General features: G+C 45.0%; 1 protein-coding gene across 2 annotated transcripts in view; it reads left to right on the top strand.

Moving 5' to 3' along the window:
• Positions 1–14,399, top strand: part of LOC137429057 (cadherin-7) — a 388,741-nt gene that overhangs the window by 359,506 nt on the left and 14,836 nt on the right. For both annotated transcript variants that reach the window (XM_078781016.1, XM_078781015.1), the window contains one exon: positions 10,511–10,736. In XM_078781016.1, coding sequence (XP_078637142.1) covers positions 10,511–10,736 — 226 coding nt within the window. The remainder of the gene's footprint in view (positions 1–10,510; positions 10,737–14,399) is intronic.

Raw genomic sequence — 14,399 nt, 5'->3', positions numbered from 1 at the left:
GGTTGCTTGGGGTTCAGACTCGCTGGCATCTCATGAAGCCACCAGAATGTTTGTGGGAGTCGCACTAATTACTGAAGGTAAAGAAAGGTCATTGTTGTCTTCTGAGGGAGACGTCTTTTGAGGCCTTCATATCTGGCCAATCTCAGATAAAGAGCTGAGTCTGCACTTTCCAACAAGGCTGGCACCCACGCCAGGTCAAAGGTCGTCACACAAGCTCCTCTCCCAGATCAGTTAACACAAGCTCCACTCTCCAATTCGCTTCCATGACAAAGAATACCCATGTTCCACAATTTCAAATGCAGTTTCTTTGGCAATTCATATTTCTAAAGATTCAAGCACCTTAATAATTATACAAACAACGTTCATTTCTCTGTTGCGACCCCATGCTGAGACAAACGCTTGTAGAAAGTAATTTGGCTGTGAGTCAATCACTCGCAGGGACATTATCACTCTTTAAATCATCAGGGAGTCCTGAAGGACTTCCACAGGAGGAAAGTCAGAGCTGAAGAAACGACGTGGAGAGGGATAGGTGCCTTGAGGTGGTCGGTTGGTATGGAAAGAACTTTGGTGATCTTCCATCAGGCGGTAGGCCCAAAACATGCCTAAACCCATTTCCCAGCTGAGCTTTCATAATATCACCCTCACTCCTGAGCAGTACTCGGAGGTACAACAAGCATGGATTGGAAATCTTAGCTGATAGAATGGAACGAGGTTGTCGATGTTACCAGCTGCACCCGTTGCGACGTATGCTCACTGAATATTTACACTGAAATCCCATTTCTATCAATACACACTCCAAAGGAAATTGCTCACTTCAGGTGAGACATTTATGCACCCCCCCCCCCCCACCCCCCCAACCAACCATTGCTAGTGTATACATATATATACACAAAGAATTAAGTTAAGCACCCCCCCCCCCCGTTTTTTTACAACCTCGCACATTACAAGTTTGTTGTCGTCAAAACAGTGTAATATACCCATGATATTGCTATATTTTCTGGAGAAGTGATATTATGGTCACATAAAAACATAACAATCATGCCGTTTTCAATATTTTATTCTGAATAATTTAAGGTGAAATTTTTTGGGAATTTTAGGCATATTTGCACCTCAATTTAAGTATGGAGCTATAGGTCCATCACGGACAGTGTGGATGACGTTTATGTTTTCTAACGTACAGTCATTGTTCTGAGAAGACCTCTAGCGATCTTTGCGTCAATAACGTGTGTAGGACCCACGTGATCGGATCACTGACTCAACCCTACGTCTCATAGACCCTGTGTATCTGCATTTCATCAATGGATAATTGCTAATGTCATACCAATCATTATTTGATCTCACATACCTTAGAATATATGCCAATGTATACATATACACAAAGAATATATATTAGGGGGTGCTTACCTTAATTCGTTGTGTAGGGGTGCTTAACTTAATTCTTTGTGTATATGTATATATACAGACTTGGCATTTAATATTGAATTTTTTTTTTTCTTGACTTGGGTTTACTTTCGGAACTCGGTATATCAATCTGATGAGTTTCTTTTACGCTTCGGTGATTTCTTTGTTAAAAGAACCATGTCACTGATTGTCTGTCGCAGCAAGAAATCAATAACAGGATTATATCACAGGTGGCATGACAAAATGTAAGGACAGGTACATTTGACGATTGGCTTCACAATCGGGTATATAAGGGTTGTTGCGTTCTGTATTAGTGGAAAACAACTGCTGCACGTCTACAAAAGTTATTGCCGCTTCCCCTGGAGATGGTCCATCAACTCGACAATGCTGTTTGTCATTTAGTGGTGGCTTTACGAAATTCCGGCATGAAACAGCGTGCTATTGCTCGGCAGTATGGCATCACTCAAGGTCAAGTGTCAAAGATCCTGAAACGAAATGCTCAGAGGGGTGTCCCTACTCCAATACCGAGGTCAGGACGTCCCCGCAGAACCACAAGGACGGATGATCGCCAGCTGCACCGGTTAGTCTGCAATGGCCGTACCAAGTCAGCTAATCGGCTTAGGGCTGAGTGGCAGCAACTGACAAATGTGCTTGTATCCAGAAGGCTAGTCATCCAACGACTGGTTCAAGCAGGCTATCGTGCCAGGCGTCCCCTGAGAAAGCCACGTCTGACCAGACAACACCACCAGCGCCGATTGCAGTGGACCAGAGAGCACCGTCAATGGCAGCCAGGACACTGGAATCACGTAATCTTCAGTGACGAGTCTAGATTTCTGGTCTATCGTCAATATGGCCGCGTCCGAGTGCGCAGACAAGTGCATGAAGCCTACGATGAAGATTGTATAGTGCCAAGAGTCCAAGCTGGAGGTGGTGGGGTGACCGTTTGGGCTGCTTTTCATGCAGGGGGAAAAACTGACCTGGTTGTTCTGAATGGAAACCTGAACCAGTTCAAGCACAGGGCCATTCTGGAAGAAACATTGCTTCCATTTGTTCATGCAGCCTTTCGAGGAAACTTTGTCTTCCAAGATGACAATGCACGGCCTCATCGTGCTCGCATGATCCAACACTTTCTTGCTGACCGTGGTGTAGAGCATATGGAGTGGCCTGCCATGTCCCCAGATATGAATCCGATAGGGAACTTGTGGGCAGAATTAACGCGTCAAATCGACAACTTGGACCAGCAGCCTGCCTTTGTGCGTGAATTGCAGCAGACTATTGTCACTGCATGGCAAGCGATTCCTGTCCAAACCTTGGCAAATCTCGTGAACAGCATGCCTCAACGTGTACGTGCTCTCCTGAATGCTCGTGGGGTTACACGAAGTACTGAACTGTAATTTTACTGTCTGTAATCCCAGTCGTAATTTAACTTTTGTTTTTGTTAATAAAATTTTTTGGCTAATGTGCAAAATAAAGAGATACTTCTGAAAAACGCACAGAAGTTTAACACAGTACTGTCCATGGATTGAGTTCGATATCAGTTTACATCACTTTCATGGATCAATTTATTTGCTTTGAAATGTCAAATGTGGTTTTTGTTTCTTTTAAAGGTCACATTAACAAATTCTAGAATAATTTCAACATAATTCCAAATGAACTTTTGGTTCTAAGTCATCTTGAAAAGTAAGTTCACCCCCACAAAAAAAAATTCCATATTAAATGCCAAGTCTGTATATACAGTGCTTGAACTGATTCCATATTAAATGCCGTCTGTTTCGCGGTTTAGATGTTACGATGGGCCGAGCGGATGGTCCAACCGTTACAGGATCCCCAATTGGCCCGATTCCATCCGACGTTGACCAGATCGCCCCACAGATATTCAATCGGGAAACCTCTAAAGCGACCGAAAGAGAAGGAAAAGAGAAGAAGACAGAGTACGGAGGAAGAACAGATTTATTATACACACACAAGCAAAAAGAAAGAGCGACCAAAATTATTTACAGCAATGGATGGAAGAAGCAGTCACACAGTGCATCGTTAGCTTAAACTATTCAATTTACTTAACCCCAGGACAACGATTAGGACAGACGACGTTCACACTTACACGGGGGATATTGCAGGCAGGTATGGCTTGAGGTGGATTGCTGGAGAGGGAGGCAGGGTCGGAGGCAGCAGCTCTCAATTCTTCGCGTTTTCCTCAATTCCTCAATTTCCTCGCCTCAATTCGTGTATGTATGTATGTATGTATGTATGTATGTATGTATGTATATTTAAAATATATATTTGTATATATTGTCGCGCAACCGCCGAAATTAATATCTGGCGGTCGCGGATGCCGATCACGAAGGCTTTAACTCCGAGAAGGAAACTCAATGGCGGATTCCAAAATCTAAAACACCTAAGCGCGCGGAATGGAGGGAAGCGGCGCAAGTCCCCGCAGCCTTAACTGTGAAATCAACCACCCAGTAAACTGCGTTCAAGTATTTGTACAAAAAGTAATGTAAGGGTTTATTCAATGAAAGCAAGGACAGGAAAAAGCACGCGCCGGTAATAAATATCCTAAATCCTGATCCCGCACACCAGATATCAAATACAAAACGAGGGATCAAATACGAAAGAAACACGTCTGTTGTGTAAAATGTATACGCGGAGCTCGGGCTTATCTGTCTCGTCGTTGTCTTTGGCTGCTGTCCAACACGCTGCTCCTTTCGTCCCGCGGCACGCCTCGCTTCAGGTTCCAGAGCCCCGAGCACCGAGCACCAAGCACCAAGCACTACGAGGTCGGCCCTCGCACACGGTCGACAAGCCACTTGGACCACCGGGACGACTGTCAGGAATCCACCTGTTGCGCAACTGCTCACTCGTGCATAACTCACTCAGGATCCAACTCACAAACGAACTCAACCAGCAAGCCAGGCCTCTCTCAACTCGACTGTGAACCCACTGGTGTTCGGCGCTCGTTCATCAACTCTCAAACTGCGCACGAACTCAACTCTGCACACGAACTCACTACACTCTGCGCAACTCCACACGCCGAGTCTCAACTCACTCGCACCAGGACTCCAACTGAACAACTCTCTCTCTATCTGCTCAGAATGAACTCTCAATCCAACTCTCCCAAAAAGGCGTCCGGCACTGTTAATATCTCTGGCCGGTCACGTCAGCATTGGCGCACTGCTCTGCCAATCAGAGCCTCCACCGACTCGCCGGCTCGTCCAGGGGCATGCCCACTGTGCCACTCTCACTCCCGTCCCCTACTCCTTGGTCACAGCATGTGCTATGCGAGGTGGGTAGGCCTCTCAGAGGTGCAAATGGTGGCGGCCATTATCGGCAGTGTCCTAGCCCGATTTCTTCCCAAGTCATGTCAGGGGGGAAAGGGCGTCATTTAGTGTTGTACAAAAGGTCCTAACTAGTGTCTATGTGGTGTGCAGTGCCAAAATGGACAAAGGTTTGGCTAACCAGGTGAGACATACAAGGGCTCTACTCATTAACCCTACACTACCTATCACCCCGAATCTCCTTGTAGATTCACAATCTTACATCTTAGCCGACAAAACGCCTACACATGACTTATTACAGGTAGATTCCCTATCGCGACAGTTGAAGCATGTCACCTACTCAGATCTACTCTGCTCTACATATATCACTACCCAAATTCGTAACAATATATATATATATATATATATATATATATATATATAGCAGTAAAGTATGTTTGTTTGTTTGTCCTCTTATAACTCGAGAACTACTCATCGCAGAGAAAAACCAAAGGCATATTCGGAATCAGTACGTCTCGGAGCAACTACAGCACACCTTAAATTTTAAAAAAAACTTCGGGTTTTAAAATTAGCGTATTAGCGCAGAAGCGCTAGCAGAAGAGGGAGGGAATCGAAGGGAGGGAGCACAGCGCTCCCTCTAGCGCTTCGCAGTGCCAGCGCTTCTGTTAGCGTAATTAGCGTATTTCGGAACGTTAATTTTTCAACTTCATTATTCGGAATCAGTATGTCCCAGAGAAACTTCGTAATGTTAATTTTTCAACTTCATCCGATTGACATGGACCAACGGCATGTGACAGAGAGTGAAACATACATGCTACATTTATTTGACGACAATGAGTTCCGACTTCCGGGTTCGTGCCGCCAACCCTGTTAGGCGCCTCTTGCGGCACACAGGGAATTACCAGTGAACTGGTACTCAATTTGCCGACCTCGGTAGGATGACAGGCTGAGTCAACCCCCCTGGTGTTAAGGGGGAGGAGGAGGGGAGGGGGAAGAGGAGGGGAGGGGAACGGGGGGAAGGGGGGAGGGGGGGAGGGGGAGGTGAAGGGGGGAGGTGAAGGGGGGAGGGGGAAGGGGAAGGGGGAGGGGGGAGGGGCCCTTCTTCCCCGGGGCACCCCCACACCCTCCCCTCTCCCCTCCCCCCTTCCCCCTCCCCCTCCCCCCTGTTCCCCTCCCCCTCCCCCCTGTTCCCCTCCCCTCCTCTTCCCCCTCCCCTCCTCCTCCCCTCCCCTCCTCCTCCCCCCCCCCATTCCCCCACCCTCCCCACCCTCTCCTCCCCTCTCCCCCCGTTCCCCTCCCCTCCTCTTCCCCCTCCCCTCCTCCTCCCCCGCCGGCAATGCCGGGTACTTCTGCTAGTATATATATATATATTGTCACGTTTGTGTGGGGGTAGGCAATGCAATACCTTAGTCCAGGTAGAATTGTATAGGTGGTGTGCTCCGTCTGTCATGAAGAAGAAGTACCCCCATGGACCATAAGTAGGGATCCATTTAGTCCGGATGTCATGTAAGAGTGTATCTTTGTCCCCATGACATGGCGAGGAGTGGGGTTATGTTCATTTGTTAGGGATTAAGGGTAATTAATCCCCTGTATGCAATCGCCTCTGTATTTTTCCCCATTTTTTTTTTTTGTATACAGAATCGAGGCTCGTGTAAGAGCTAACACATTGAACATGAAAACATGCACAGACACATAAAACATGCAATGAAGGGAGCGGGAAACAAGAGGGGGAGGGAGAGGAAAGCAAACTAGCACAACAACAGTCGAGAACAAGGAACGTCGCTAGCTCTGTGGAAGGGGGAGGTATATAGCAATTGAACACTATTAGGAATTTCATTACTTGGAATTTCAGGAAATAAGTTGGGCATTGAAAGAGGCGAATTTGGGGTGTTTTAACGGGGGTGGAAAATATCCTTATGACCCCTTGTTCCTTATGACACACACCACACCCGCCATGCACTCCTTACCTAAAATAAACATTAAATAAAAGTAACCAGCACAAGACATTGAACAATACTGCTGGCGCCACCATCTGCCACATCGCAACATCAAGCAGGCAGGTCAGTGATGCAAAGCCCCGAAGAGCAGTGATTGGTCCGGTAAGGTCGAGCAATGAGATGGGACTCGCTGATAGGGGCACGCACGGGGATTGTCGGATGACGTCAGAGCCTGGAGAACAAAAGACTTGTGTCCCGACATTTTGTCCTCTTGCGTGGGGGCATTGGTGGCAAGCAGATGTGGATTCAGTATCCTCTTGCGTGGGGCTTTCTTCACGAGCAATGGCCTTCATTATACGCTCTTACCTCCTGGCTTTGGTGGCGAGCAGACGTGGACATTTGCTCCTCTTGCACCAGGGACATTGGAGCCGGCATTTTATATCCCTGGCTTTGGGTTTCGACGATCGTGAGGAGGGGCAGTCGCGGCTCGTAGACTCTGGTGCGCTTGGCCCGTAGCTTCGTGATGGCTGAGGGCAGTGCCGAGTGAACCGGAGAGACGTCGGTGCTGTGTGAAGCAGGCGGCGAGAATGAGTGCGGCTGCAATGAACAATCGGTGCGCTAAGGCCTGTTTTCCGGTGCACAAACTGCGCACGAAGGCGTGTTTTACCGCACAAGGATGAGAGGCCTGTGACGATTCCTGACGGGTTCAAGAGCTGCTCGAAGCTGAGTACACTCCATTTTTATTTTCGTTCTTTTATCGTCCCCTTGTGTTATATACGAGTCTGTATGGGGGCGCTCCATTTGGGATATTAGTTTTATCGTGCATTCTTTTGTTACCGGAATTTCTTTCAATAAAGCCGGTATTTTTGCATTATAATTCCGTGTCGGGTTTGAGTTGATTATCCAGGTTCAAAGACGTCCAGTAGGGTCCGTGAAGGTAAGAGCTTCACTACCCTTTGCTGCCCTCATCCCCCACACGTATTCACACTGCCATTGGATTGAATGCCTCGGAGTAAAGCTTGGTCGGCTATCCGTCCCTGGAGATGTATATACAGTATTGGTCTCTTATGAGTATCTCATTAGCCCCGTTAAACCTCTTTCAAAAAGGGGGCTTATGGATTGGGTCTAGTCCATCCGTCCGTGCGTGCATGCGTCCACAACCATATCTCGGAGATGTCTGGACCGATTTTGTTCATACTTGGCGCAAACACAGTACATGATGGTATACATATGTACATAATTTTGTTTCTCGGTGTGATCAAATATGGCGGACGTGCGGCCATTTTAGTTGTAAAAAAAAACCCCTGATGTTGAACAAGTACTCAACCATTTCTCGGACAAGCATTTACCGATGTTGTTGGAACTTGGCACACAGATAATGAACGATGGCTTGCATATACAGGTCATTCTCTTTCGAGATCAAACTCAACATGGCTGACTGGCAGCCATTGTGTTACTTAAACATGTTCACAACCATTTCTTGAGCATGCATGGTCAATTTTGTTCAAACTTGGCACACGCACAGTACATTATGACATACATATGTACTTCACTTCATTATGCGATCTGATAAAAGATGGCTGACTGGTAGACTGGCGGCCATTTTTGTTGTATAAAAAACCGATGTTGAACACATCCTCAACCTTTTCTCAGACATTCATTTACCAATCTTGTTCAAACTTTGCACACGGACAATGAATGATTTCTTACATATGCACGTCATTTATTTTCAAGATCAGATCTAACATGGTCGACTGGTGGCCATTTTTGGTTCATGAGTTATCAAACAGTGACCACTATATTCGTCATGGGTGTGTCTGTCTATCCGCAGCATAACTACCCGATGATATCATCCGATCTTGATGAAACTTGGGTGGGAGGTTGATATCATGATCTAGTTGTGTCCTGCCTAGAGTGGGCGTATTGCGCCCATTGTGGGCGGAGCCACGCCCGAAAAAGATGTCTTTTGGGGGGGTAATCGAGTTCAAGCTACATCTTCTCCGAGGGGTTTAGTGCAATTTGACAGGGGTTTCAGTATTTGGTTAGGCCAATGTCATGTGTCTAGCCCCACGGAGCTCGATTTTTCATTTTCGCCCCAAGGTCAAGGTCACAAGGTCACGAATTTTAGAAAAGTCGATTTTTGATTGTTTTATTACATTGTTCGCTTCCTGATAGGGTGAAATGTCGTACATGTTTTTATATTATCACATACATCATGAAACACAAGTTTTCCAACAAATTTCAGAATCTTCGACCTTTGACCTTTGAAGGTCACAAAGGTCAAATTTTCAAAGTTGTCGGAATTGAACCGAATTTTCGGTATTGTGTAGCTAACTAACCTCATAACTGATTATACATTATTTTCTATCTCATTTCAAGGTCAGTAACCTTCGTTTTGACATTTCCGGGCCAGCACCACACAAAATTACGTACAGCTGGCTATTAAAGGCCTGCGCACGCAGTGCATTGGGGCCCTTTGTAAATATGCATGTACACCGCATGTCGGGGGCCGACACCTGCCACGTGGGCCCCCAACCCCCCAGTCCGGGTCTGTTTCGGTTATAGTCCGTCCTTTGTCATTGAATACCGCTTGCTCATGAACCATCGTTGTCTCCCGACTTGTTGTTACTTAAACGTGTCCCGAACCATTTATTGACATGCATAGTCCGATTTTGTTCAAACTTGGCACAAAGACAACACATGAGAGCATACAGATGAAGAAGATTTTGTTTTGTAATCTGACCAAAGATGGCTGACTCATGACCTTTAACTCTGTACAGAAAAATTACAAAAACCACAGAGGCTATGACATTTTGTCTTTTTCTTCTTGGTTGTTTAACCTTTTGAAAATCTGTCATAGTTAAATCAATTGTTTTGTAGGATCAAATCCAAAATAGAGACTTTAATGATCATAATGCCCCCAACTGAGTTATATAGCTGCTGATCCAACTTTTTTGCTTTATCATCAATAGTGTGTACGTCTATGATGAGAAAAGAAGCTGTTTCTTCTCCCAGAAAATTTGCCATCAGATAGTGTCAATCCTTGTAAATTATGTAAATTAGGATTTTACTAGTGAGATACCCAAACTATGCACGGGTGGGAGGCCAGAAGCAAACAGGCAATGCAGAAACGGCGAATGCTAAAACATGAAACCAATACATTTCACATTCCTGTAGCACCCTCAGTCACACGTCAGACATGGACAGCAAGTTCGTGAAGGACTTCCATAAAAAACGTACCTGTTCGCAAACAAACGGGTACGTTCACGTGTAGAAACATCGATTGTGGGTCCGTGGCGAATCTGCATATGGTGATCCGCGAAGTTTACGTTTAGAAAGTAGAAACCATCACGGCATGTCGTCATTTACTTGAACTCGATATATTTTTTCATTCCAAACAACATAACTCCAATCACAAATTAAACTTTTAACAACATTGATAATGTTTCCTTCATTGTAAAAACTACCAAGTCAACAGTTAAAAGAAATTTGAGCCGATAGGTGTTATGGCCTCGGCAAGATCGATGGAGACAACGATCTGTTGGCTTATACACCGCCCAAATAGCTATGTGGAATCCTCTCATGTAGAGATTAAACCCACGTCGATTGAACTTTGGCCAAGGTCCCTGTGAAAATTACTTGTGTCAGTTACTTCACTGTTAATGGATGAATGAAGAGGTGGTCCAACTGTGCTCATGTTCTGTTTGTTGTTTGCAGAGATGAAATCTATCCCAGTTGAGTTTCCATATGAGCATTATTCACTGTTGAAGCTGATTTATTTAAGAGCAATTTATTTGAATGTATGCTTTTATATAAAGGCATTTTCACTCACTTTGTTGTTGTTTCTTTGTATTTTGGACTGTTTTATTGAGTTCTTTCCGAATGCTGCTCTGTCAGTTCTGGCGGTGCTCTGGGCAGCCCTAGGCCGCAGACGGAAGGCCGCCCCAGCAGCGGGTGGCTGTCCGCCCGGAGATGTCCGAGAAACGGTGGTGAGCTACGATGATGAAGGAGGTGGTGAAGAAGACACACGTGCCTTTGACCTTGCGGCACTACAGTGCCCTGAAGCTGCACAGGCCGAAAGACCGACTGCGGTAGAGTTTCAAGCTCGGAGCACAAATACACGGTAAGACTTCCCTCATGTTGCATAATGTCCAATGATTAATTTCCCAAAAACTTTACAGAATAAACCCAACAAAGGGTAGATTGCAATCCTGATTCTGGGAAGGATAGATAGGTGAGCTGCAGTCACATCATGTGAGCTTTTAAGCTTTCATGATAAATCCTCAGTGAAATAGGGCACTCTCTTTACGCAAAGCCCCGAAGATGCTGCATCAAAGGTATTGCATGCCATCCTTTGGTAGAGGTATTATTAATCTGACTGTCTCATCTACAATGTTGGCTCAGTATTAAAAAGATTCTGCAACAGCATGTATGAATCTTCGGTTCTGGGTCTAGCTTCCGGTTTGGGGTCTGAGCGTGTTGGGCGTTGGCTTGTGCAGGCCGTTCCGCCTTCCAGTTCATCAAAGCTTTCCAAACCAGATCCGTCGTGTCTTTCTGTTATGTTTTTGTTCTGTGTTACTGGTTGTGTTATATTCCAATGTTCCATGTTTAGCCATACATTGTTGTGGTGTATTGTCAATTTTGTGTCCCCATCAGTGTCTGGCCTATTTGGCAAGGCTTCAACTAGTATAATGGGTGTGCACGTTCTGTCTTTGCTTTGATTCCACATGCCTTGTTCCACTTTGTTTATGCGAAGCATTTGCTTTTCATGTTCCTCAACTTCGTCTTGTTCATCCCTGACCTTTTCCCCTACCGATCATCGTTACCTGCATTACCTGGTTGGCCGTCTCCGTCGACTTTCTCCCTCTGCCCTGCTGTTTGAGTTTCTCCTGCTGTTCCCTTTGCCATGTTGTGTCCTGACCTGTTTTGTGTTCTAGCTCTTCCACAAGCCTAGAACACACACATATACATACAGTCACGTGAAAAAGTAAGTGCACCCCATGTAAAGTTTTGACTTTTTCAACATATTTCAACATACAGCGAATTGATCTTCATTTCAACAATATTGAGAGATAAAGGTGATATAATATAACAAATATCATGAAACATTTACATTTTGTAGTCCATTGTATAATTTAAATAAACATAAATGCAAATTTCGCATGTGGAAAAAGTAAGTACACCCTTGGCTCTAATAGATGGTATTGCCCCCTTTGGCAGAAACAATCTCAAGTAGGCGTTTCTTATAACTGTTTACCAGTCTCTGACATCGTCTGGGCGAAATTTTTGCCCACTCCTCCATGCAGAATTCTTTCAGCTGTGCGATGTTTGAGGGGTTTCTTCCATGCACAGCTCGTTTCGAACCCCACCACAACATCTCGATGGGATTTAGATCCGGACTTTGACTTGGCCATTCCAGAACCCTCCATTTCTTTCTTTTCAGCCATTCCTTGGTGGATTTACTGGTATGTTTAGGGTCATTGTCATGTTGCAAGGTCCACTTTCGGTTGAGCTTCAACTTCTCCGACAGATGGCCTCACACTATCCTCAAGCACCCTCTGGTACAATGAGGAATTCATAGTGGATTCTATGATGGTGAGCTGCCCAGGCCCTGATGCAGCAAAGCTGCCCCAAACCATAATATTTCCACCACCATGCTTTACAGTTGGTATCAGGTTCTTGTGGTCAAATGCTGTCTTTGGTTTTCGCCAAACATGTCTTCTGGTACTGTGGCCAAATAGCTCTACCTTTGACTCATCTGTCCAGAGCACATTGTTCCAGAAGTGCTGGTCTTTACCGAAGTGTTCATTGGCAAACTTTAGTCTTGCCGTGATGATCTTTCTGGATAGCAAAGGTTTCCTCCTGGCACACCTCCCATGTAGATCAAATTTGTGCAGCCTCTTTGTAATGGGAGACTCATGCACTTTGACATCAACAGTGGCAAGAGCTACCTGTAGGTCCCGTGATGACATTCTGGGGTTCTTGGAGACTTCGTTCAGCATCTTGCGGTCTGCTCTCGGGCTGAACTTGCTGGGGCGGCCTGGCCTGAACAAGTTGGCAGTTGTTTGAAATCTTCTCCACTTGTAGATGATCTTCCGGATAGTCGAATGATTGATTGCAAATTGTTTGGAGATCTTTTTGAATCCCTTCCCAGACTTGTAGGCATCTATAACCTTCTTTCTGAAGGCCTCAGAGAGCTCTTTTGATCGAGGCATGGTGACGCCGCACACTTCAACAACAAAAAGTAAACCAAACGAAATGTCTGAGGTTTAAATAAGACAGGTTCCTCCAAGATCCTCTCTAACGAAGTTCTAATCATTTGCACCTGAGCTGGTGCACCTGATTCTAATTTTAGGTATTTGAAGTAGTGATAAATGTAGGGGTGTACTTACTTTTTCCACATGCGAAATTTGCATTTATGTTTATTTAAATTATACAATGGACTACAAAATGTAAATGTTTCATGATATTTGTTATATTATATCACCTTTATCTCTCAATATTGTTGAAATGAAGATCAAATAACTGTATGTTGAAATATGTTGAAAAAGTCAAAACTTTACACGGGGTGTACTTACTTTTTCACGTGACTGTACATATATCTTTATTTTTTTAATTCTCCCCTCCTAAAAAATCCCTCCAAATATCATTATGTCTGTTCCCTTTCCGTTTAGTTTAAGAATTGTCCCTTCATTCTTGATCTCTTCCTGTCTCACTTCCTAACAAATGAACTAACATTCTTTTTAATTGAATTAATTTATTTCTTATTTTAAAAGCTTTTAATAACATTTTAAAATACTTCACTTACCTTATTTTTCATCACGACATATTCCTCTTATTCTTATTGTTCACAAGGTTTCCTTCCCAAAGGTGTCAAATTCACAAACGCTCCACCTTCTACTTCCAATGTCACCAACAGCACAACTTTCCTCCATTACCTTAAACATTCATTCATTTAAGCTCTCCTGTAATCTGTCTCAACACTAAGGGGATATGTTTAACTTGAAATTCACACACAAATTGAATCACAAAATATCTAAATTTGCTGTCATGACAGGTCCAGTTTGCAGGACTTACCTGCACATGACCGCCAACTCCATTGAGGGTGTCGTCAAACACCTCCACGTCAGGACCCTCGCACTCATCTACTACAACCATACATCCTCACAGCTACACTCCTTCACTTCCCCTCTTCAGCATTCCTCCACCTCATGTCCCCACGTTCTGCCTCGTCATCACCCCACCCCCTCACAGCTTCATCATCATTACATCCCTTCCCTCCTTCCCACTTGCCTCACCCTCTCCCATCCTCCCCTCACCATGCCCCTCTCAGGTTCCCCTCGCCATGCACCTCTGAGCTTCCGCTCCCGCCCCTCCTTACTAGCTCCTCCCTCCAGCCGCACCGTTTGTCAGCTTCACCTTTCCCACACCCCATCTCTGAGTTCCTCCACCTCTTCTCCAGATTCCTGCACCCCTGTCCATAACTGTGTGTAATTCAAATATGTGAGGCCTCTGTTTCCACCTGTCAGATCTATCAATCAAGGCCACTGCTAGTAACCTGGAAATCATCTGATTAAAAAAATTATTCCTCCCATGGGACGTCCCTCACTCCTTATTGTCTCTCCCCTTGGCTATTGCCAATTTTGGCCTATTGACGTTCTCTATTCTCATAACCTGACGTCCAGGATGTGGTGGCCCAAGGCAGTATTTTGGTCCCGGATCTATTCCTAATTTCATCAACGATCTCTCTGGCTCTCTGTAAAATCCTATTTATCTGTTTGCTGGT

The sequence above is a fragment of the Myxine glutinosa genome, chromosome 6 (genome assembly GCF_964187855.1).
Source record: "Myxine glutinosa chromosome 6, kmMyxGlut1.1, whole genome shotgun sequence".
In the NCBI taxonomy this organism is placed as follows: domain Eukaryota; kingdom Metazoa; phylum Chordata; class Myxini; order Myxiniformes; family Myxinidae; genus Myxine; species Myxine glutinosa.
This window is presented reverse-complemented; position numbering and strand designations above follow the sequence as displayed.